The sequence below is a fragment of the Rhinolophus hipposideros genome, assembly GCF_964194185.1.
Source record: "Rhinolophus hipposideros genome assembly, chromosome: 5".
Classification (NCBI taxonomy): Eukaryota; Metazoa; Chordata; class Mammalia; order Chiroptera; family Rhinolophidae; genus Rhinolophus; species Rhinolophus hipposideros.
Genome location: NC_138051.1, coordinates 57,267,088 through 57,292,179, shown reverse-complemented (window position 1 = coordinate 57,292,179; position 25,092 = coordinate 57,267,088). Strand labels below are relative to the sequence as shown.

The window sequence follows — 25,092 nt, the reverse complement described above, 5'->3', positions numbered from 1 at the left end:
ATAGTTCTATCCATTCCCTTTCTGTTCTCCTGCATAGTGTACATAAGATTGCATTGTATGAAATAGTGACTATATGCTTTAGTTTAAATATTGTGAAGTTGGAGTCTAGGAAAAAGGAAATTATTTAAATATCTTCATTATAAAAAGAGAAGAGTGCTCCATCAAAAGCTGGTAATTTAAAATTCATACACTCACAAATACACATAAACACTTATAGAGGCTGGTTATGTACCTTTGAGTAATTCAACTTCAATAAATTTATCCTGAAGAAACAAGAGTTGTAGCCAGAGGTTTATGTTCAAGGTTATTCACCATAGCATTTAAAAAATATTACTAAAATAAGTAGAGTAATAAATGATCAACAATAAGGAATTGGATCAATAACGTTATGTTCATAAAATAAAATACTATGCAGCCGTTAAAAATTATTTCAGACTAATGAAATGAAGAAAAAATTAAATACAAAAGTGCCTTTTTAAAAAGTGCTGTTGTCTTTTTACTTTTTGAGCATCAATAGATGGTTAACTGGGTAATAGTGCTTGTTATTTATGCTGCACTTGTTATTTGCAGTCAGCTGAGAGCAACTATTCAACTTGTAACAGAGTCTTCTCTGGATAACAGGTTATTACTTTCTCTTTACTGTCAGTCTAGGAGGCATTTCTGAAAAGTTGAAGCCCACTATTTTGTGCAAAAATCTTATATGTAAGGGAATTGCTACATAGAACCTATATACATCTAAAGAAAACAAATAGGAACATTTGGTCCTTCTTTAGGCTTGTTTCGTAAACAATATACAAAATAGGCATGTGGTATATATGCCTAATTTATTTGTCCACGGAATTCTTTCTTTGCATTTATTGGAACTAAGTCTAGCATGGGAAATTTCTGTTTTAGATTAAACTTTTTTTGTATAACTATTATTATATAAATAATGACAGTACTGTGAGGGGGTGTATTCTCCTAAAGAAACAAATATGGTTTAAGTGATACTGGACAACTGAAGGAGATTTTGCAATTAAAGTGTTTACAAATACATGATGGATTCTACTTTGTGTATTTGTTCTTTGAATTTGTTATAAGCTGCATTCCTATTATAATCTCTGCCTTTTATTATTTGAAATTCTTCTGTTGTATCTGCTGAGACCCATTCAGAGTGGATTTTTCTTTGTGTGTTTTTGTGGTTTTGGAATAGGAAGTCGTGGTCAGTTGTGCTTTGTGTGGAAAACCTGGGTTGAGTCAGGTATCCCCTCGAGAACTGTTTTGCATTTGCTTCCCCAGGGTTATCACTAGCCTGGGATCATCGTTATTGTTAATATCTCAGTTTGGAGCTGCCTGGGATCATGCAGCTGGCTTAAAGTCAAACCTCAAATCCAAGTGTGAGTAGGCCTATTATACATTCGCAGAGGAGACTGTTTTGTGGTTGTTGTTATGTTTTTTTAACCCTTCAAAGCAGGGACCAGATAGATTGAGGCAACCTTTATCTCCCTGTACCAGTCGATGGATTTTAAAATCCATTCTTTAACGGGATATAGTCCTTTGAGGCTCTTGTCTATATACAGATGTCTCAGTTCCAATTGCTTGTCCTATCTGGTCCCAAACCCTTGTAGTCTGTCCCTGTAATACCTTTTAAAACACAAATCCTTTGATTACTGAGGAAGTCAGCAAACTTCCCCCACCCAGTATCAGCTCATATATTGCAATCTGGCCTTTGGTTTCCTCACTGTTTTGGGGCGCTGGGCCCTTACATTTTTACACATTAATCTATGCATTTAAAGGGATGTAGGTCTTGTTTTTTTTCTGTCTGCTTAGGTCATCTAGGCATCCGTATTGCCCAAACTGGAAATTCTTGTCATTACTTTTATAATCATAAATAATGCTAAATATATTCCCATTTTTTGAAATATTAAAGTAAAATGGGTAGTCCTAGTGTGTTTATCAAGGAAGTAGTGCTCTTTTTGTAGTTTTTTGTTCTTATTTACTCATAAACCACTTATATTTATTTGGTTTACTATAGGAAAATATTAGTCTTTTACTTTTCTTTTAGATGTAACCTCTGTAATGGAAGATGATTGAAGATAAGGGGCCTCGTGTTGCCGACTACTTTGTTGTAGCAGGATTGACTGATGTTTCAAAGCCTCTTGAAGAAGAAATTCATTTCAATGACGCCTGTCATAAAGTAGCTAAACCAAAAGAACCTATCACAGATGTTTCAGTTATTATTAAATCTCTTGGGGAGGAAGTGCCATTGGATTATACGTGTATTGATGTTACCCCAACTGGATTGTCAGCTGACCTCAATAACGGAAGTCTTGTAGGGCCACAGATTTACCTTTGCTATAGAAGAGGGAGAGATAAGCCTCCGCTTACAGACCTGGGGTAAGTCTTTTTAAAAAAATAATTATTGTTACGGATCCAAATAATATGACTTGTAGATTTTGAAGTTAACTGTTTAGTTTTTTTCATTAATATATGGCAACTTTAGAAAAATAGACATTTATATCCAAAATCCTGTATTCTCTCACTGTGTTCATGATACCTTTTCAGGGTCCCTTTGTCCTACAGGTTTCCAGCGCTTTTATCTTGTCTGAGTTTCTTTCTGTTTAAGGTAGGGGAGAGAATTTGAAAATCATTTACAGAAAAATACCAGGAAATTAATGTATTATCACGAAATTTTAAATTATTTTTGAAGTACGAGAAAAGGATGGCTTTTAAGCACCGGTTATAATGATCATTACAAATGAATGCTTATGTCTGTATACATCAAACAAGGATCTTGGGGTAAATTGGTGCTTTCCTTAGGATACTATATTGAAGGTGGGACTCCTTTTTTATATAACACCTTTATTGAGATATAATTCACATACCATGCAATTCACCCATTTCAAGTGTATAATTCAGTAGTTTTTAGTATATTTATAGAGTTGTGCAACCATCACCACAATAAATTTTAGAACAGTTGTATCATGGCAAAAAGAAATCCTGTATTCATTTTGGTCACTATTCAATTCTCCCTAACCCCCTGAGCTCCAGGCAACCACCAGTCTATTTTGTATCTCTATGAATCGATTTGCTTATTTTGTACATTTTATGTAAATGGAATCATACTGTATATGTTTTTGCATGTGTATGACTGGCTTCTTTCATTTAGCATAATGTTTTCAAGGTTTATCCATGTTGTAGTATGTGTCAGTACTTTATTCCTTTATATGGCTGAATAATAGTCCATCTTGTAGCTACACCGCAGTTAATTTTTTTCACTCATCAGTTGATTGATATGTGGGTTGTTTTCCACTTTTTAGCTATTATAAATAATGCTGCTGGAAATATTCATGTACAAGTTTTTGTATGGACATATGTTTTCATCTCTCTTGTATATTTACTTAGAAATGGGATTGCTGGGTCACGTGCTAAGTCTGTTTTGAGGAACTGGTCAGACTGCCTTCCAAAGCAGCTATAGCACTTTGCATTCCTACCGGCACTGAATGAAGCTTCCATTTTCTCCACATCTGAGAACATTTTGTATTGTCATTTTGATCATAGTAGCTGCCCTAATGGCTGTGAAGTGGTATCTCATTGCGTTCATCTGATGGCTAATGATGTTGAACATCTTTCATGTGCTTATTAGCCATCTGTATATTTTTGGAGAAATGTCTATTCAGAATCCTTTTCTTGTTTTTAATTGGATTGTCATTTTATTGTTGAGTTTGAGAGTTCTTTACATATTCTAGAAGCAAGTCCCTCACCAGATACATGATTTACAAGTATTTTCTCCCATTCTGTGGGTTGTCTTTTCACTTTATTTATGGTATCCTTTGAAGCTAAAAAGTTTTTAAATTTGATGAAGTCTGATTTATCTATTTTTTCTTTCATTGCTTATGTTTTGGTGTCATATCTAAGAAGGCTTTTACTAATCTAAGGTCATGAAGATTGACACCTAAGTTTTTGTCTAAGAGTTTTACAGTTCAGTCTGTACATTTGGATCTTTGATCCATTTTGAATTCATTCTTGTATATGGTTGAGGAAAGGGTCCAACCTTACTCTTTTTTTATATGGATAACCACTTATCCCAGCACCATCTGTTGAAGAGAATATTCTTTCTCCATTTTGAAAAATTAATTGACCATAGATGTAGGGTTTAATTCTGGACTCTCAATTCAGTTTCGTTTGTCGACATGTCTATCCTTATGCCAGTACTATACAGTTTTAATTACTGTTGCTTTGTAGTAAGTTTTTACATTGGGAAGTGTAAGTCTTCCAACTTTATTCTTCTTTCTCAAGGTTTTTTCAGCTATTCTGGGCCCGTTGAATTTCCATGTGAATTTTCAGATCAGCTTGTCAGTTTCTGCAAAGATTGGGGTTCTTTATAAAAGAGAAATATATGTATATATGTATGTATACATATATACACATACACACACGTATACATGTATATGAAGATTATATAAATTTAAATGTATGTAATTTTTTAAATTAAAAGAACAAAATTTTAAAGGTAAAAAATAACATTCCCCTTGGGAAACTGAAAGTAAAAGACCAAAGGAAGGCTAGGAGTAGCTCTAATAATGTCTTCAAAACAGATGAAGAGTTTATAAGGAATGATTAGCCGTCTTGTTTCCATTGCTCTGTCGCAAAAGGTGATGGGCTTAACTTACTAAGGAAGCTATTGATATCCCTACTGAAGGAGCTATACAAAAGTTCCGTCTCCTAATATATTAAGTCTGAAAGTGGATACGTAATCATGTTTACTAAGGCCTGATATGGGATGAACTCCTGAAGTTTCTTCTACTTTTAAATTTCTATCATCTAATGGTTGAGGTCAAAAAGTAATATTAAAAATCAGTCTTTATTCTGTTAATTTATGAGTTAATTGCTGTAATTTAAATTGGTTTCAGAACAGCTACTATATTGCTTGCTTCATACGTAGTTTACATATTTAGTAAGTGGCTTGGGAACGTAAGCCAGCTGTTAGATCTTGTTTTCAAAAGATTAGATAAATTGCTCCTATGTCTACTGACCATCAGAATTTTAGCTTGTAGATAAAATGAAGGGAATGTTGCAGATTCTCAGTAGAGTGTTGGAGTTTAGATAAGAGTAGATATCTCTAGAGTAGAGATAAGGAATTTTCCAAGCATAGAATGGATTCTCCAATAGGAAAGGATTTGAACTGGAATGAATAAATTAACCACTCTTATAGTTACCCTCATGTTTGTCATTGTCAAGAACATGACATCATTCTTGCCTTTAAAAGCTTACAGTTTAGTTAGATAGGAAAAGTTATATAACAATATAAAAATTAAAAATGATAATACAAAATACATACAACAACCTGATTAAGGAAAATAGGCATTTTATGCATCAAATGTATTTACATTCCATATCTTTCAAAGTATATTTTTTGAAGTAATAAATGGCGGTTTGTTGTTCTGCATGTTGTGTTTTTATTTTCTTGTTTTCAATTGAGCATCTGTATCAGGCAACATTTTGGAGACTTTATACACTCATTTAATTCTATCAAGATCCTAGGAGTTAGATTTTTAAAATTTTGTAGCTGAGTAGTATAAGGCTAAGAGAGGTTAAGTAACTGCCTAAGATAGTAACAAGTGGTAGGAATTTGAATTCAGATATGTCTAACTTCTCTCTGTAACAATGCCTTTTTTTAAGATTAAAAAATAAAACAGAAAGGCAAGGTCAAAAGGAGGAAGAGGAATAAGCAATTAAGCTAACATTAGTATAAACATAGTTGCTATTATTAGGTATCCAATTTAGCTCTAAATTTTCAAATGTTGAGCAATTTTGTTGTTTGCTAACAGCCAGGACAAAAAGAGAAATTAAAAGTTATATTAGGAAGGGATAATTTGGCCCATTTCTAACACTAAATTTTATTTGTATAGTGGGATTTTATATTAATGAAAGGGAATACAATTCATTTTGGGGACATTGCTTGTTACAATTTCTATAGCAAATGTAGAAACACACTTAATATAGTAGGCCTTTGATTTTTTTTTTTTTGACTGATGCTAAGGACTTAGCAATAAAGTCAAATCAGTGAATTCTGTGAAAGAATAAACTAGTTATTCAAACATGACATTTTCTTTGTGTCCCCAAGTACTTTAAGTATAGTATTTAGAAGACTTAAGGTATGGATTCCTGGCCTGCCCTTTATTAAAAGCCTATGATTTCACCACAATAAAGAAGGGAAGAAAAGCCTATGTTTTTCACCCATACTTTTGATTAAAGATAGATTTGAGATTATTTTCTCTTTTGAAAGCCTAAAATTATCTCTTAAACCTGAGGGAAATATTAGAGGTAAAAATGCAAGTAGGTTCTATACCATCTGGCAAAGGAGCCTTTTGTAAAATGTTAACTTTGGTCACAATACAGAGTTGCTTTTTCTAAAGAAAATGCTTGGTTTTAAAGACAAAAATAAATAAGTAAATAAATCTGTTACATGGAACACTAAAACAAGTTCCGTGCATGTAATCATTGTCTTTCTATGGTTTATGTTAAGAAACACAAAGATTAATCTGAATTTTTTTACATTATTTTAATTTTTGGTAGGGCAAACAGTTATCCTTTAATTTCATATGGGGCTGTGCAATTCAAGCTTGCAATAAGATTGGAATATCTGCTACAGTTTAGGATCAGTGCATGATACCTGATAATGTTACCTTTCATATTTTGAGGGTATTTTATATTTGTGTATTTATTTTATTTTTTAGGGTTTTATATGACTGGAAAGAAAGATTGAAACAGGGGTGTGAAATTATTCAGAGTACTCCCTATGGACGCCCTGCCAATATTAGCGGCAGTACCTCATCACAAAAAATTTACATCACTTACCGAAGAGCCTGTGAAAACATGACTCAGAACACGCTGGCCGTTACAGACATATGTATTATTATACCCAGTAAAGGAGAAAGTCCACCACACACTTTCTGCAAAGTTGACAAGAATCTCAATAACAGTATGGTAAGTGACTCTTTTGCACTGATAAAATTAGCCACTGATGAACAGACCATAATCTAAAATAAATCTTTGTTTGGAAAGCAGCGTAGCACAATTACTGAATTAAAAATATGTTTTTAAAGATGTTGAATATATTATTTTTAGGAAAGTACTTTAGTTGTACTTTCAAAAGGAGCTATGCAAAAAGGTTGGTTTTTTTAAATTAAAAAGTAATTTCTTCCCCTTACTGCAAAAGTAATGTACTAGCCAAGGTTAACCCCTCCTTCCACTTGTGCACTAGATCCCATATACCGGAGGGACCAAAAAATGTAAACAGGTGGGCACTTTGGTCAATGTTGCTCAAGCAGTAGCTCGCCGTAATCAGAAGTCTGGACACTGATGGTAACCACTTTGAGCACCTCTTGTCATTGCAGAAGTCAGATGTGACTTGTAGTCATCTTTTGGTATCAGTGTATATTGAGTATTACAATTTTCATACAGTTTTCCTTTCTTAAAATGTACATATATTTTTTTGGCACCCTCTGTACTGACCTATTTGAGGACATGGCTTCAGCAATTCTCCCTACTTTTTGTGAATCATCAGTTTTTCTCTCTGTATTGGATTATGTCTTCCAGTATGCAAACCATATTGCAGTATCTCCCATCTTTACAAAACGGGACCCTTATATCCCCTTCCATCTATTGCCCCATTTCATTGTTCTCCTTTACCATAAAATACCGCAAAAGAGTTGACTATATTCTGTTCCCTTTGACTCTTTTCAGTTAGGCTTTTGTCTCCATCGTCCACCAAGACTGCTCGTTGAATCCAGTAATCAATTCATCTTATTTTCAGTAGGTTTTGACATAAAAGATCATTTATTCCTTCTTGAAACAATGGCAGGAAGAGAAGATATATTATTTTTCTAGGTACTCTTCTTGCTTTTTCCCCTCTTACCAATTGTTCCTTTTCTACCTTTGCTAATTCCTTCCCATCTCCCTAACCTCTACACAATGAAGTACCACCCCAAGGTTCAGTCCTCAGACCATTTATCTTCATCATCTAAATTCACACTCTTGATGATCTAATCATTTAAATAACAGGTTATGTATGGATGATTTCTAAATATATATGTCTAGCCTGGACCTTTCTAATTCATCATCTCTTCCTGAATATCAAATAATTTCGGTTTTGCAGGTCACATACAGTCTCTGTTACATATTCATCTTTTTTTTTAAAACAACCCTGTAAAAGTATAAAAACCAGTTTTTGTTCAGAATTAATAATTTGGTTTGTGTCCTTCCAGACCTATTTGTGTGCACATATGTGGAATACATATAATATAGATAAATCAATTCTTTATTTTTCAGAAATTGGGAATTTCTATATATTCTGATATAAGCTTTTTTCACTATCATCCATCTCTATCAGTTAATATGACTCTCTACTTAATTCTTTTAATGATTGTATAGTATTCCAGAAACTACAAGTGAAGAATAATGAATACAAATTATTTCTAGTTTTTCCCATTACTAATAGTGCTGCTTTGATCAATCTTGTGCCTTTTTCTTTGTATATTTATTGGAGTGTCTCCAGAAGAATAAATAATTATAAGTGGAATTGATGGGTCCATGAGTATGTTATACATTTTGAAAAGTGTTGACAGATTGCTCTGAAAGGTTTGCCAGTTTATACACTCCCAGCATAAGAAATAAGAATATTTCAGTTTATGGCAGTTCATACACTCCCAGAATAAGAAAGCACTTTCCCAGGTCTCACACCTTACCAGCACTGGTTGTTATCAATCTATTTTTAATTATTGACTATCTAATAAGCAAGAAATCATTCTAATTATAATTTGCATTTTTTGGGTTATTGTGGGGGTTGAGCATATTTTAACATATAATAACTTTGAATAGCTGAATATTACTGCACTAAGTGGATGTGCTACAATTTATTTATTCCATCTTCTATTGTAAGACATTTAGATTCTTTTTTAAAACAATATTTAAAGCAAAGCCGTTATATTTAGTTAAAACTAATCTTCCATAAAATGAGTTAGGTTTATTGAGCTCTTATGTGGCATACACTATTCTAAGTATTTCACATCTATTATTAACTTAGTTAAATCCTCACAACCACTTGGAGTGGTATTTTTACCCCCACTTTACAGAAAAAGAAATTTGAGAATTAAAACGATTGTTACTTACACAAAATCATACCTTCAATAAGTAGTTGGACCAAGACTAAAACCCAGACTATAAGACTTTAGAACCAAACTCCTTAAAACTGTTCTGCATAAAACTGTTCTTACTTCATTGTTTTCTTATATGTCCTAGAATGTCTGGATCAATGTGTGTGTTTGCTTTTAAGATTTTTATCCAGAAAGGTTTAACCAATTTATATTCCTTTGAACAAAGTATAAAAAGATTGATTTTTTAAAAATAATTTTGTCAACAATTGGATTTTTAATTACAAATTTTTAAATTTAATTTCTTAATGACCCTAGAGCAGATATATACATTGTCCTGTTATAACTTTTAACACTTAGCGAAGAACTTGAAGATTGTACATACATCTGATCATTTATTAAGTTTTCATGAGCAGTTGATTTTTAAAACTATTATTTATCCTTCTCTTAAGTTAGCAACCTAAGAAAAACTGAAGGTTTACTTAAAGCTAAAAGAGGAAGAACTGGAGTGTATTGATATGTGGTTGCATACAGTGCAAATTTCAGGACCCTGAAAATGCTTTTGAACCCCCTTAGGAGAGTTAAGTAGATCTATGTCTGTAGTGGTTCAGGTGAGCCTACCGGTTCAGAGCACAGACTCTGGAGCCAGAGCATCTGGACGTGAATTCGTTCTCTGATACTTATTGTGTGGCTTCGGGCAAGTAACTTAACCTCTTTCGCCCGTTTCACAATTTTAAAAGGAGGATGATGAGAGCGTTAACCTTATAAGTTATTGTGATGATTAAATGAATTAGAACCGTGTCCCAGTAGATATAAGAAAGCACTATATTTATGTTAGCTTGTTATCTATAAGCCTCTTTGAATTCTAAATTTTCTTTAAGAAAAATCTGCAATTTTAAGATAGTAGCAATATTCGTTCAAAATGTTTAAGTAGGTAATTTTTAAAATGAATATTCACAGTACCTAAATTATATCCTGAAAGAATTATCTGTAGTGGTGTGACCCCTAATTAGATGACCATTTTTGTCAACAACCATTCATATAAAAAACACCCTTTTTTCATGCCATTCTTGGATATTATTTTGATTTGGTGATGACATGTGACGGTTGGAGAGATTTAGTGGAGGAAGAAGAGCATGGTAGCAAATAGGGTTTTACAGGCCTTGGGTGGTTCTAATAGTGATGGCAAGGGGATTTTTGAACTCTTCCATGATAGGATGTACAGCTTAACATCATTTCAGATTCCATTTGGTATTTTAGCAAGATTATACAGGCTCACGGAGAGTTGCCATTTTACCATTGGTGAATTTTTCGTTTACTTTGTGGATGTGTTGGTTTTGGATTCAAAACAAATTGAAAATGTCATTAGAACCATTTCTAGGTCTTATTAGTTAATCAAGGTGTTCAAGGTAGATTTACTGCATTGAGACTAAAACCAGAGATAGATAGGAGTTTCAGGTTTTCCTTACCCTAAAAAAAAATTTAAAGCAAGCCATGAAATATTCAGCATATCACCATTTATGTAAAATTTTAACATGCACAAAACAATAATACATACTTGTAGATGTATATATTTGTGCAGTGGAAAATTTTTAAGTACATGTGAATGAAATACACTAGCTTCAGGCCAATAGTGAACTCCAGGGGACAGAAAGGAATGGAAGATGAGGCTTTAAATAAACCTGTAATTTTTTGTTTCTTTATAAATTCAAATATCTGAAGTAAATCTGGTAAATTGTTAACATTTGTTAAATCTTGGTGGTGAGTAAATGGGTATTTGTTATTGCATAATATTTAAATAGTGTAATATTTAAGTGTAGTATAATATTTTAAAAGTATTTCTTAAAGTAAGTTTATTTTCTCTATATATTTGTCTTGAGTGCTGCGAATCTGTCTGCATGTACTGGTTTATGCAGGCACTCGTATGTATGCACAAAATGTCCTGTCTCATTCATTTAACAAGTATTTATTAAGCATTTCTACATAATGGGCACTGTTTTCAATGCTACACATATAGCAATGAACAAAACAAAGCCCTTACCATCATGGAATTTATATTTTAAGGGTAGGAGGCAGATAGTTAATAAGAAAATATGCCAAATGGTGGTAAGGGCTATGGAGGGAGAAAAAGCAAGATGGGGTGATAGGGAGGGCTGGGCAGGGTAGAGAGAGATTTGTTATTGCCTATAAGGTGAAGAAAGAGGAGCTCTCTAACAAAGTGACGTTTGAGTTGAGACCGAAAGGAGGTGAGAAAGTGCTATGCGAATCTGTCACCACCTAATATCAAATGGGACATCTCCCAAGTTACATCTCTGTTTCAGACCTCTTGCCTTAGCTCCATTTGATTCTTCACTTGGGTGTCTAATAGATGTTTCAAACGTAATGTGTCTAAAACTGAACTCCTTTTCTTCACCCCCAAATCTGCTTTACCCGCAGTCTTCCCCATCTCAGGTGCAGCTGGGACTAGACATTTGAGACTCCCTTGGGGGTAGCTGTCATTTAAAACCATGGGACTAAACGTGTGAGAGCATTTAGAGAAAGTAAAGAAGAGATCACGTTTAATGATCAGGAAGAGAGAGGCTGCTACAAAGGAGACTGAGGAGGGACCAGGAGAGTGTGATGCCTCAAACGCCAAGAAAAGAAAATGTTTCCAGAAGGGAGTCATTAGTAGCATCAGCATCTGTTGAGAGGTTGAATAAGACGAAGACTAGGAATCAACTATTAGATTTGGCATCATTAAAGTTGTTAAGGTGTTCTTTTAGGAAATGGTGGGTTTAAAACCTGATTTGGAATGGATTCAGGAGAGAATGGGAACTAAGGCAATGAATAGGGCAAATTACAACTCGAGTTTCGGTATAAAGAACCGTAAAAAAATCTTGAAATATCTCAAAGGGGTTGTGGAGTCAAAGGAAGGTATACACACGAGTCAATATTTCTTAGTATATCATTTCTGCCCAAAGTTTGTACTTAGAATAAAATCTAAAGTATTGTGGATTCGCTTTATTTTAAAGCATGACATTTTCTTCGTGTTGTTGCTGTTGCAAGAGAAAAATACGTTAAATTTTATTTCTGAGTGAAAAATGGGCAATAACTTCAACAAAATGCTGACAAAATAACCAACTGAAAATAGCTAACAGAGAAATCTGCTACATCTTAGATAATATATACTGGAGAGATCAAAGAGGTTCCATTTTAAAATTAAATGATGTTTTCTTTTTTTTTAATTCAGTGGGGATCATCAGTATACTTATGTTATAAAAAATCAGTGGCAAAGACTAACACTATATCTTACAAAGCTGGTAAGTATAATTTTTCATGGGATACTTACTATATAAGTGTATTGTGGGGGCCAGTAAGATTAAAGAAAAAAACCTGCCTTACAACGTGTTGGTGTTAGGACTGGAACTATAACCCACGTCTTTTGAATCTGTGTTATCATCCATTTGTTTATTTATTTTATTTTAATGGAAGATTAATATTAAAAGAATATGCGTTTTTTTAAATGTTAGGTTTAAATAAATAACTAATAAGTAGATGTTAGTTCTCTCTTAAGTTTTTAAGTCAGTAGAAAATGTGGCAAAATATTTTCCTGTTAAAGTAGTGTTTCTTTAATATTTATACTAAATTTAGTCAAATCTATAATTCACATGTAATTATGTTTCATAATAATCTGAACTATGATGAACTAATGTATGATTTTATAATATGTAGTTGAAATTTTCAATTGCCAGAAACCTCAAAATATCAAACATACTGATCTTATTCATAAAAGAGCGGATTCAGCCTTTTAAGTAATATATTTTTAAAATCCGTGTCCTAGACTTCTAGTTTTCTCTTCTACATTTGATATTTTAGGATCTATGATTCATCAGTATTTCTGTATTTACTTAAGGCCTATACTGTTGCCTCATGATCTGATAGAGTAATGGACAGTTAACTAGATCCTCATGGGATCTGCTGGCTGGCTAGCATATAATAAGAGAATTTCAGAACTGCCTTGGACCTTAGTATATCTGGTTCATATCACTTTATAAATGAGAAGACCAGAGTCTTACAGGCATGTGATTTGTCCAAAATCACACCGATATTAGTGGCAGACCAACCATTGATATTCCCAGTTTATCATTTTTATCTTTATGGGCATGTCTATTGATGGTTTCCACTTGACTTGTACTGTTCAAGGTAGGGAACGTATTTTCTATTTCTAGTCACACAAAATCCATTATGAGACTGCTTGGAGAATGTGTTCAATAGAAGATTCCTGGATCACTTTCTAGACTAGTCTATTTAACGTGAATTCATAGGCTACTTGAAACTTTATCTTCATTTACTTTGGAATTATTCAGAAGCCAGGCTTGAGTTGATACTACTTTGAAGATATTGTAAATATGAGATATGTAAATATGATATTGTAAATATTAGTATTTTTTCTTGTATTTATGCTAGAAGTTATGTATACACTCCTATAGGATATCTATTTTAATGTGTAAAAAAAAATAACGTTCCCAAGGGAACGTTATTGAGAGCTGATGAAATGGATATAGGCAGGTAACCATATTGAAAATTTCAAAACAATAATATATTCACATGCCTTACGATAGTGTGAATGGCAAACTGAATTTCTGAGTGTGTGTGTATTTATGTATGTTTCTTTAGGATAATCTTTTCTTGTTTGCCTTACTTAGCCTTTGTGAATAACGCTTGATAAATTAAGCAGTTAATATGAATCGTTTTAAAGTTTGAGCATTAAAATCTATATGAATACTACTGAAGCATTTAGTTATTTGATGAACATATAGATAGTGTTTTGGTCTTCCAAATATGTGAAATAAGAAAACATTTCAGTATCATTTATATTACAAGCACCTAATTTCAAGACATGATGACCTAAAATTTATTGTTATTTTTATAGGTCTGATTTGTAGATATCCTCAAGAAGATTATGAGTCATTCTCACTCCCAGAATCTGTTCCCCTATTTTGTTTACCAATGGGTGCAACTATTGAATGTTGGCCACCAAATAGCAAATACCCTCTTCCTGTATTTTCTACATTTGTGTTAACTGGAGCCTCAGCTGAAAAGGTACAATGTGTTTTAACAAATGCTATCTGCAAAATTCTTGTACATTTTTAATTCTTAAGTTTTATATAATGCAGGGAACAGTAGAAAAAAATAACTAGTTAATTGAATCTATTATACATAACTCTTCCATTTGGTTAAGATAACTATATCCAAGAACATAGCAAAAGAAAATTTTCATTCTGTTCCATATACCCAAATGTTTTTTTTTTATTAAATTTATTGGGGTGACAATTGTTAGTAAATTTACATAGATTTCAGGTGTACTATTCTGTATTACATCAGCTATAAATCCCATTGTGTGTTCACCACCCAGAGTCAGTTCTCCTTCCATCACCATATATTTGATCCCCCTTACCAAATGTTTTTTTTGTGAATATGGTGAAAGATATTTTTATCATCAAATGATGATCCTTCAGTGCTTCATTTTCTGTGATACAGAAGCTTTGAAAGACATTATTAAATATGCAATGCTATTTAGAATTATAGACTATTATAGGTAGAAGGGACCTTGGAAATCATCTAGTTTAACATCCTCATTTTATAGATTGAGAAATTGAGGTCTAGAGAAATTCAGTGAATTGCTTGAAGTTGGAATTCCTTATTTACAATTGTGGCCTACTGACTACTAAATATTTTCAATCCCTTTCTTATAGAGAATATTGATACAGTTGCTTTCACTCTTTATAAAACAAATGCAATTTAATTGAAACACCTTTTTTTCAATAATAAGGAGATGTGAGAGTAGCACTTGTGTAGTTTTTAAATTTGATTTTTTAATGTTCTGCAAGAAAGCAAAAAGTGATGTCTGTTCACGACTGTATTCCTAGTACCTGGAACATTGCCTGACTCATAGGCGTGTAACAGCTCATAATGGCCTGGCTAATAATGGCTGATCCATTAACTATTTAACTAATGATGTGATTTAAATAAATGATATAAGGTGTATTTAGTAAATATATTACTTGTTTTCCAGGTCTATGGTGCAGCTATTCAGTTTTATGAACCATATCCTGAGGAGAATCTCACAGAAAAGCAGAGACTTCTTTTGGGTTTAGCATCATTGGCAGATGGGAAGTCTGATAGTTCCAGAACAATTCACACTAATAAATGCATCTGTCTTCTTTCTCACTGGCCTTTTTTCGATGCATTCAGGAAATTTCTGACTTTTCTGTATCGTTATTCCATCTCTGGACCACATGTCCTTCCAATTGAGAAGTAAGTTAGAAGCCTTTTGTGTTCAAAATTTGGCAGATCTTTCCATTATGTGTGGTATATCTGTACTGGTAGTTTACTACATTTTATATGGAAACTAGATTTGTCAAGAGTTATTTGAAAAAAAGATTTTGGTTGTTTTAATCAGGAATATTTCTCTATTATAGTCATGTTATTTTAAATAACTTTATCTCTAACAAAATAAAATGTTTCATTTTTTGATGCACTTGTGAAGTTTGGAGATCCTAATTGGAATTTTTTTTCTAGTTTTGTAATTCTTATTTTACATATAATTTGTGTTTATTATGAACTTTTTTTTTAACTTTTATTTATTTTAACTGTGTTTTTCCAGGACCCATTAACTCCAAGTCAAGCAGTTGTTTCAAGCTAGTTATGATGGGCACAGCTCACAGTGGCCCTTGTGGGGATCGAACCGGCAATATTGTTGTTAAGAGCACCGCGCTCTAACCAACTGAGCTAACCGGACGCCCCTATTATGAACTTTTAAAAATATTCCTTACTGTTTTTAGTTATCATAAATTTACAGGAAAAATTAGATAAGAGCATTCTTTCTTTTTAAAATTTTAGTGGTTTACTTTACGATCACTAAAACTGAATACTGTTTCATATCGTAAGATCTGATGCAAATGAGGATCTAAATATCTCAATTGTCTGACTGTTGTTTATTTTATACAATTTATCACTTAAGCTCTTTTGCATTCTTAGGCAGATCTCTAATGGCAATTGGAAAGTGATAGAATTATCATAAGAATCTTTGGTGTATGGGATTACTCTTTCATTTTTCTTATACTTTTCTACTGTAATATCAGTATTCTAATACAGCAGTTCTCAAATTTTTTGGTCTCAGGACCCCTTTATACTCTTAAAAAATGAGGACCTCCAAAGGGCTTTTTTTATGTGTTATATCTGTCAGTATTTATTATAATGAAATTAAAATTGAGAACTTTAAAAATATTTATTTATTTTTTAAATAGTAAACCCATTACATGTTAATTTAAATATCTTTTTTTGAAAAATAACTGTTTTCCAAAACAACAAATAATTAGTGAGAAGAGTCATTAATGTTTTACATTTTTGCAAATCTCTAATGTCTGGCTTAATTGCACATAGGTAAGTTCTCACATATCTTTATGTATTTGATCTGTTGCAATATGAAAATAACCCGGCCTCACACAGATATTTAGGTGAAAAGGGAGGACACTTGATTAGTCTTTTCAGAAAAATGTGGATTTCCTTTTTTGTCAGTGCAACCAAACTTGACAAGTGTAGTTTATTATAGTGATTAGCAGATATTTCGTCTGGTCCAAAACGTCCACAGCGATATTTGATACATGCCAAAAGGTCCTTGATATTTGGTACTGTCCAAAACATCCATAGAGATATTTGGTTCATGCTGACCCATCTGCCTAACCCACGTACCGTTACCAGCTCAGCTACTGAGGCAAGTAGGGTTATTACTGGCAATACAGCCACAACACAATTATTGGACCAATAAGACATGATAGTATTTTTTATGCATTAACCCTATAAACCAAAAGTATAAAAAAATGTTATGGGCTATTTGAACCCAGGACGTTTTCTAAGCATGGCCATTTTTGACAATTTAGTGTGAACCAAATATGCATATGGACGTTTCTCATAGGACCAAGTATCAAGGACCTTTCGGCATGGAGCACGTCTCCAGGGATGTTTTTGAAAGACCTTTTGGCATGTTCCAAATATCTCTGTGGACGTTTTGGACCAGACAAAATGTGTGCTAATCCCTATAATAATGCCCTGCAAGGATTATAAATTATTTGCAAGGTGGAATCTAAAACTTCAGTGATTAACTTCCCCTCTCTCTTACATTAAAATCTCTTTGTCTCACTCTTTGAGTGTAACTTTTATACATGCATGATTGGTAGCATTGTACATTGGTTATTTGGAAAATACCGGTTATTCAGTTAATGTAGATATGTTTCATTATCAATATTTTTAAAAAATCACTTTTGTTAATATTACCACCTATCTCATAAGAAAAATTACTGAGTGTTGAGAAGTTGTCATGGTGGCAAAAATTCTAATTTTTGCTTGAAAGCCTGCATTTAATTATTGGTGACAAGTACTATGAGTTATTTTTCTTGAAACAATAGGCACACTTCATTGATGTAGAAAATATATGCTGAATACCCAACATTAGATAACCTTAATTTGTCAATTGTTCTTTCAAGGAAGAATGACATTCTATGGGGGGGAAAAACAATAGCTAATTCACTTATAACTCAATCACACAAGACAACCTCTTCTATGTACAGCAGAAAAGCTTTATGCTTTCATCACACAGATAATTGCAAAACTGTACACTGCAGTAAAATTAATAATATTTACTGTTTCATCAAAGACATTCATAAGTGAAACTGAATACAACAATTATTAATACAGTTTGGTGCCACTGCCTTAATTCATAGTAAGATGCTATCAGTTTTATCCACAATGCTTTTGCACCACCAGTGCAAATATTGACACAGTGAAAAAGGCATATGATGTCTTAGTATTGTCATAAAATAGTTTTCTGCTCTTCTAACTAATTCAAGAATATTAAAGTAAATGTGTGTCCTCTGGAACTTATTCTCCTTATCTTTTTTCCTTAGTTTGGTGAGTACCTTCATGGTAGAAACTGGTAGTATATGGCTTTTTAATAATTCCCGTAGTGTCTGGCAGTGTCTTATACATAACAAGCAGTTGAAACATGTTTGTAAAATTTGTAAATTTCTCTTCTAATGTTCTCTATCCAGTTGCATTTATCTCAAGTTCTGAAACCAAGATGATTTTGAAGTAATGTTTTAAAGAAAAATAATGCAGAAATAAAATAACTTATTCCTAAAAAAAAACAACAAAATTTTGTACTATTGTTGCCTGTTTTCTTTTCCATAGTGTTCAAAACAAAACCCATCAGTCTAGCTTCTTATCCATTTTCTTCTGGGGAAAAAAAAAAACCCATAAAATCAGTAATAGAATGTTTAACCTATTGTTAATAGAAAGTACAGGCATAGCTTGCAGGTATTGAAAGTTCTGTTCCAGACCACCATAATAAAGTAGTATTGCAATAAAGCAAGTCTTAATTTTTTTTCCGGTGGAGGGTCTTGCCATCAGTTTGTAAAAAAGTACAATGAAGCGAAGCACAATGAAGCGAAGTATGTCTGTATATTGTTCATCTTTTAGAAACAGTTAAGCTCTTTCATTTTTCTGCAGCACTCTAAATGGTATTTCACTTTTAAAATATGAGCAGTTGACTAAAAAGTATACTACAAATGCAAGAATTAGCTTCTTTGGTAATGTCCACATCTCTTATATGTTGTGTGTTATCTAGTTAGAGAGGGGTAAAAGTTAAAATCGCTTTTGAGACATGGATAACATAAACTTTGTTCAATGTAAATAACTATTAATATGAAAATTTATTGGATTTAGGTAGAAGCATCTTCAATGAGACAAATGACTTTTGGTTTTTGTTTGTTCACTTGTTTTCATAGTACTAGGATTTCGAAATTACAGGTACACAGCTTTTGACTTAACTTGGACTTACGGTGACATGTTGACCTTTGTAGCATATGGTACTTACTTTGGAATCAATTGGCTTTTTGTTTGTTTGTTTTTAAGGCATATTTCTCATTTTATGCATAAAGTTCCTTTTCCATCTCCTCAGAGACCACGGATTTTAGTTCAGGTAAGAATTTCTTGATGTAAGTGCCCTGTTGAATGAATATTGGCTCTGTCAAAATGTGATATAAGAATAACAATTTTGTGGGGGAAGAAATCAAATGAGATCAAAATAAAATCAGATGCTATTTCATTTCAGAGTTTGGGCCCTTATTATTTTATTAACTCCCTTTCAGACGATTAATGTTTCCCTTTAAATAAAGGGTTACAGCGTTAAAGTAGACAACAGTAGACATTTTGAATACACAAAAAGAACTTCCCCTAAATTTGTTCTAAATATTTGAAAGTTTGTCTGTGCCTTTAGCATTTATTCCCTAAGTTAAATGTATTAGAATAGATAGAAGAAAAAGTTGTGTTTTTATACATTGCAGGAAGGAATGCTCATATCTTTGTGATGGGGCAAGTTTAAAATGAATATGTTACATTCCCCATCTCTTTTCCCAGTTGATTGTATTTTTCCTCTTTTATTTGCATTTCTTTTTTGTTTGTACTCTTGATATGTAAGTTTCTGCTTATGTAAACATTTATGAAGTGATTTATATATACAGTATTTTCATGTATTATCACTATACGTGCCTTACTGTACTTATCACAGCCCTTAATGGGATATCATTCAGAATTAGGAATCATTTAGCAAATACTTACAAATTTGTCGAAATTGGCATAAATTTGAAAATGTGGATTAAATAATTGTATTACTGTATGGATACAGATAAAATGTCTAGAAAATATCATTTTGATAAGCTTTATAATCAGTCTGCATATCCACATATCATCTCTGTCTTACTTACTAGTGTTTAATGCCAGAATATATATAACATACTCAGTTTGAATACATATAAGGATTTGTTTTATAGCAGAGTTGGCAAATTTTTTTCTGTTGAGGACAAAACAGTAAATATTTTAGTCTTCACAGGCAATACTATCTGTCAAAACTACTCAGCCCTGCTGTTATTGCACAAAAGCAGCTATAGGTAATATGTAAATGAATGAGCATGGCTGTGTTCCAATAAAACTTTATTTATAAAAACTGGTGACCTATGGATTTGCCCTGGAAGCTATAGATTTGCTAATCTGGTTTTATGGCATTAAATGAGTAATTTAGTCATTCAATGCAAATTTGTTAAAATGGCGTCAGGGAAACATTGTGGAACAGAAGAAAAGATACAGGATTTAGAATAAGAACAGTTAGCCAGATGAGGTCAGTGATTGGGACATATTTTTCAGGACCTTAGTAAGTGATTAAACAGTTCCTACAATGGCGAACAGATATATTGAAACTTCATGGACATCATGAGTCTGTATGTTTTTATCAGAAAGTGATGTTTTAAAATTCATCTGTGTATTTCAAATACTTTATTTTAAATCTTCCAGTTATCACCACATGATAATCTGATTCTCAGTCAGCCTGTTTCTTCACCCCTTCCACTAAGGCAAGTAAAACTTCACTTCTATTTGTTTCTCTAAATCTGGTGTGAGCCAAAGTAACATTCAGATATTATGTCTCTCTCCTAGATAAAATTTCAAATGTTGACGAAAATACTTCTCATTTAACTTTATCTAAATTCCTTTTACTTAATATTTAGGTTACAGTTCCTTAAAAGAAAAACTTTTACAATAGTGTTTGGTATTTTGTGTATCCATTTCGTATCATCAAGTACTTAACTATATTACATAAATAGGTATGTATGTATGTAGATTGTGAAACAGTTATTTTTAGCTTTAAATATCCTCTGAAGAACACTCAGATACAGTTAATTTTAAATTTAACCTCAAAATAAGAAGATACTTACAAATATTAAGCCATGGAGTAGAACAATATATTTTATCACATTAAAAATTCAGAGAAATTACAAAACATGTTTAGAAAAATGTATCTAGAGTATAATTTCTTGAAATTTAATTATCTGTATGATTTCTCTAGCAGAGAAGTAGTTACAACATAATTAAGTTATTTTGTAGCACGTACCTAAGGGAGACCAGCTGCCATCTTTGGCATTAATTTTGTAAGAATTGCAGATTATTTCATCACTAAATCTCAGCCCAAAGTGATCAGTGTTTTCTTAACATTTATTTGAAGCAAAGGTAAACTAGAAATACTGACTGAGACTATGTAAAAAAGATTCTAAATTACCCTAGGCCCTTTTTTTCGTAACAGCGTTATTGCTATATAATTCACATACCATACAATTCATCCAATTAAATTGTACAATGCACTGGTTATATTCACAGTTCTGCAACTGTCGCTATAATCAATTTTAGACCATTTTCATGGCTCTAAAAAGAAATTTTGTAGTTTACCCTCTTTCATTCCTCCCATCCCTACACATACAAACACATATACACACACCTCCCAATCCTAGGCAACAACGAATCCTCATTCTGTTTACAAATTTGCCTGCTCTGAACATTTCATATACCTGGAATCATAATAATGTGGCCTTTTGTGTTTAGCTTCTTTCGCTTAGCATAATGTTTCTGAGGTTTATCCATGTTGTAGCAAGTATCAACAGTACTTCATTTCTTTTTATTTCCAATAAATAATGTGTATGGAAAACCACATTTTATTTATCCATCATCAGTTGGTGGGTGTTTGGGTTGTTTTGACTATTTGGCTACTAAAATAATGCTGCTATGAATATGCACAACTTTTTTGTGGACGTGTTTTCATTTCTTCAAGAGACTTGTTATTAGTTTTGCTTTATTTTTAAAAAGTTAATTTTGTACACTTGAAAACTATAAAATTTTATTAATCAATGTCACCCCAATAAATTTATGAAACCAATTAAAAAATAGTTAATTCAGTAAAGCCAATTATTTAGCATTATATAGACAAAGTACTGGTTGGCTTACTGAATTACTTTGTCAGTTCAGTATTTTGTTACTATATAGAAGATCTAAGTTTTGATTATGAATTGGCTCTGTATGTGTATGTCATCACTTGGTAGCACTTGATTTCATTTACTATTATCATTACAATAGTAAAGATAATCTATCTATTTCTACATCTAAATTTTAATATATGTATTTACTTTATGGAAGGTGGGCCTGTAAATCATTTAGTTTTTCTGATAATTACAGTGGAAGATGAGCCATGTTAAAAAAAACTTCCATTAAAGGATTTGCTTCCAACCAAAGCATCCCTCTTATAAACTGAATTCTTTATTTGGACATTATGTACATAGCAGCTCTTTTTATATAAAATAAAGTGGATGACTTTTCATTTTCCATGTTGAATCTGATGCAGAAGAATTGAATGATTTTGAAACCTCATAAAACTTCCTTGTTTTCATAGTGTGTTTTTGATACAGTGTTTTTCCTACGTAAGAGCAGCAATCACGTTTAAAGTTGAATATATAATACAAATCCTCCCCTAATCATGAACTGTCTTTTCATTATTTTGGATAGTGAGGTGTTTGGATATTTATTTTTCTAATTATATATTTTCGTTTGGCTTGACAGTGGTGGCAAGTTTTCGACACTGCTTCAGAATGTAGGCCCTGAAAATGCTGTGACACTACTGGTGTTTGCAGTAACAGAACATAAGATTCTTATCCATTCCTTACGGCCTTCTGTGCTTACCAGTGTGACAGAAGCATTGGTGTCTGTGAGTATCATAGTTTCTTACTGGCCATCAATTTTGTTTTAAACATAATTTATTCATGTAATTTAAAGCTATTTTAATGCTTAACTAAAATTCATAGAGTAACAGATTTTTATGTTGTGAAAACAATTTTAATTTTCTGACCATTAACATTAGTTGGAATTATTTAATTCATTATCAAGCATTAAACTTTAGGTGTGAATATTTAAAAGATAATTTTTTGTGTATACTGATAAATTATTCTTCAGTTGTCAAAGAGCTAAATATTCTCCTCTCCTTTGTTTATCCAAGATGATTTTCCCTTTCCACTGGCCGTGCCCATATGTTCCGCTCTGCCCACTGGCTTTAGCAGATGTCTTGAGTGCGCCATGTCCATTCATCGTAGGAATTGATTCAAGATACTTTGATCTCTATGACCCTCCACCAGATGTTAGTTGTGTTGACCTAGATACCAACACCATTTCTCAGTAAGTACATGTTAGTGATTCTACACCCAATAATGTACAACTTCATAATGTATGTATTTAATTGTGTATTTTATGAATACTCATTAGAAGTTCTTTTGAGCTATATTGTTTTTGTAGTCAGAGCTACCATCTTTGAACCAGCCCTTATTATATACTTTAATGGGATAGATTTAGGGTCTAATTAGAGAAGGTTTTATTGGAAAGAAAATATACCTTTCATCCTCAGGTCTTTAAATATTTAAGAAACATTATAATCTTATACTTACTTAGAAATTTAGCAGAAGGGAAATTAAGGTTAGAAATAGAAAAAGTTTATTTCCCTTTAGTCAGATGAGTATGGGTAGAACCACAAATTGGATTGAAATATTATTCCTTGATTAATATTTCAATCCTATTTCTAGTCTTATGTAATACTATTAGAATACTAATATTTCATGGCAAAATTGATGTAATTTTTAAATTTTTTAAATAACTTAATTTGTACATAATTTTATCACTTTTATACTTTAGGAATGTAAGGATTTTATGTTTCCATCTTTTTATTGGAATGATATTTAGGTTGTAGCTACTGGAGCTATATGTATTTTATAGCTTTTTTTGTAATTCTGTTTAATCATACCTTATTTTCAGTTTAATCATACTTAAGCCATTCAGGGAAGAGGAAATTGATGCAGTGACCACATTGACTCAGGACGTACTTAAAATAACTACAAGTTAGTCTTTCAGTAAGGTCCAAATTGTAGTATGCTTTTTGCAACATAAATATGTATGTGTGAAATAGGTTTTTCTTCATCTTTAATCAGCATGTCTTATATTAAAGGATTTGATTTAATTCTGAAATCCTATATTAATTCTAATCTTGTCATATGTCAAAACCTCAAATACCTAAATCATCAAAAAAGTTCAGCAAAAATTTTTTTTCTGTTATAAAGCATGTATGCTTTCAAAAAGCTTTTGTTCAGAGAAAGCCTAACCAAGAAAATATGTGATGTATTTTGTGCATAAAAGCCATTTTATAATGGGATCGATAGAGTCAAAGTTTCTTTACAAGGAACATTTCACTCTTTACCCACAATACTTAATTCTTTAAATGTTAAAGTAGTATCTCTTTTCTATGCCAGTTGTCAATGTTACATGACATATTGTTTTTAAAAATTGAAATTAAGGGTGGTAAATAAGTATACAGTATGCTTATTATAGTAATAAATTACTTTTTCCCTCTTTTTTATACTTTCCCTCAATTTGTTAAAATAATTTTTATTATTACTTTATCTTTCTGTTTTGATCCACTAACGAGTTAAAGAATCAAAGAAACATGAATCGTTTGCGTCATCAGTAATCTTCCTTCTTGATATTTTTGTCCTTACAAACCTATGGGAGGACTAAACTAGAGAACTAACAGCTTTCTACTTTCTTTCATCCAGAATTTCTGGAGCCTCAACCTGAAATTTGAAAGAAAAACAAATCCTGAGTATGGATTTTTTAGGTTTCCTTTTCCCTCTCTGACTGTCAGATACATGTCATACAGAGTATATTATGAATATCAAGAAATTTCTAAAGAGAAATTATTATCTGATATGTACTAGACATAAAGCTGTATGTAGAGCCTAAATTATCTCATATTATTCTCTGTATTTTGTGGGGTAGTTTTAATTAACCTTCTGATGAATAAGGAAACCAAAGCTTAGATTTTCAAAAGGCACATAGCTTTTACATCCAGAACTGGATTTTGAAACCATCATCGTCTGACTCTAAAACTAATACATCTACCACTAATTATTGGCTAACTTTTTAATGTAATAGTAATCTTGTAAATGAAGTTTCTATGATTGAAAATGCAGAAGGCATCATAGATCCAAACACAGGTGCTAAATAA

The 25,092-nt window shown here is 32.2% G+C and overlaps 1 protein-coding gene across 9 annotated transcripts in view; it reads left to right on the top strand.

The window, feature by feature from the left end:
- Positions 1–25,092, top strand: part of DENND4A (DENN domain containing 4A) — a 99,816-nt gene that overhangs the window by 28,475 nt on the left and 46,249 nt on the right. For 6 of the 9 annotated variants that reach the window (XM_081047315.1, XM_081047314.1, XM_081047312.1 and 3 more), the window contains exons 3-11: positions 2,045–2,376; positions 6,720–6,969; positions 12,364–12,433; positions 14,047–14,216; positions 15,190–15,431; positions 19,086–19,152; positions 20,520–20,578; positions 22,608–22,752; positions 23,041–23,216. In XM_081047315.1, coding sequence (XP_080903441.1) covers positions 2,066–2,376; positions 6,720–6,969; positions 12,364–12,433; positions 14,047–14,216; positions 15,190–15,431; positions 19,086–19,152; positions 20,520–20,578; positions 22,608–22,752; positions 23,041–23,216 — 1,490 coding nt within the window. In that variant the 5' untranslated portion in view covers positions 2,045–2,065. Of the gene's footprint in view, positions 1–1,278; positions 1,377–2,044; positions 2,377–6,719; positions 6,970–12,363; positions 12,434–14,046; positions 14,217–15,189; positions 15,432–19,085; positions 19,153–20,519; positions 20,579–22,607; positions 22,753–23,040; positions 23,217–25,092 lie in introns of all 9 variants that reach the window. The other 3 variants (XM_081047316.1, XM_081047317.1, XM_081047310.1) reach the window with 2 other exon arrangements.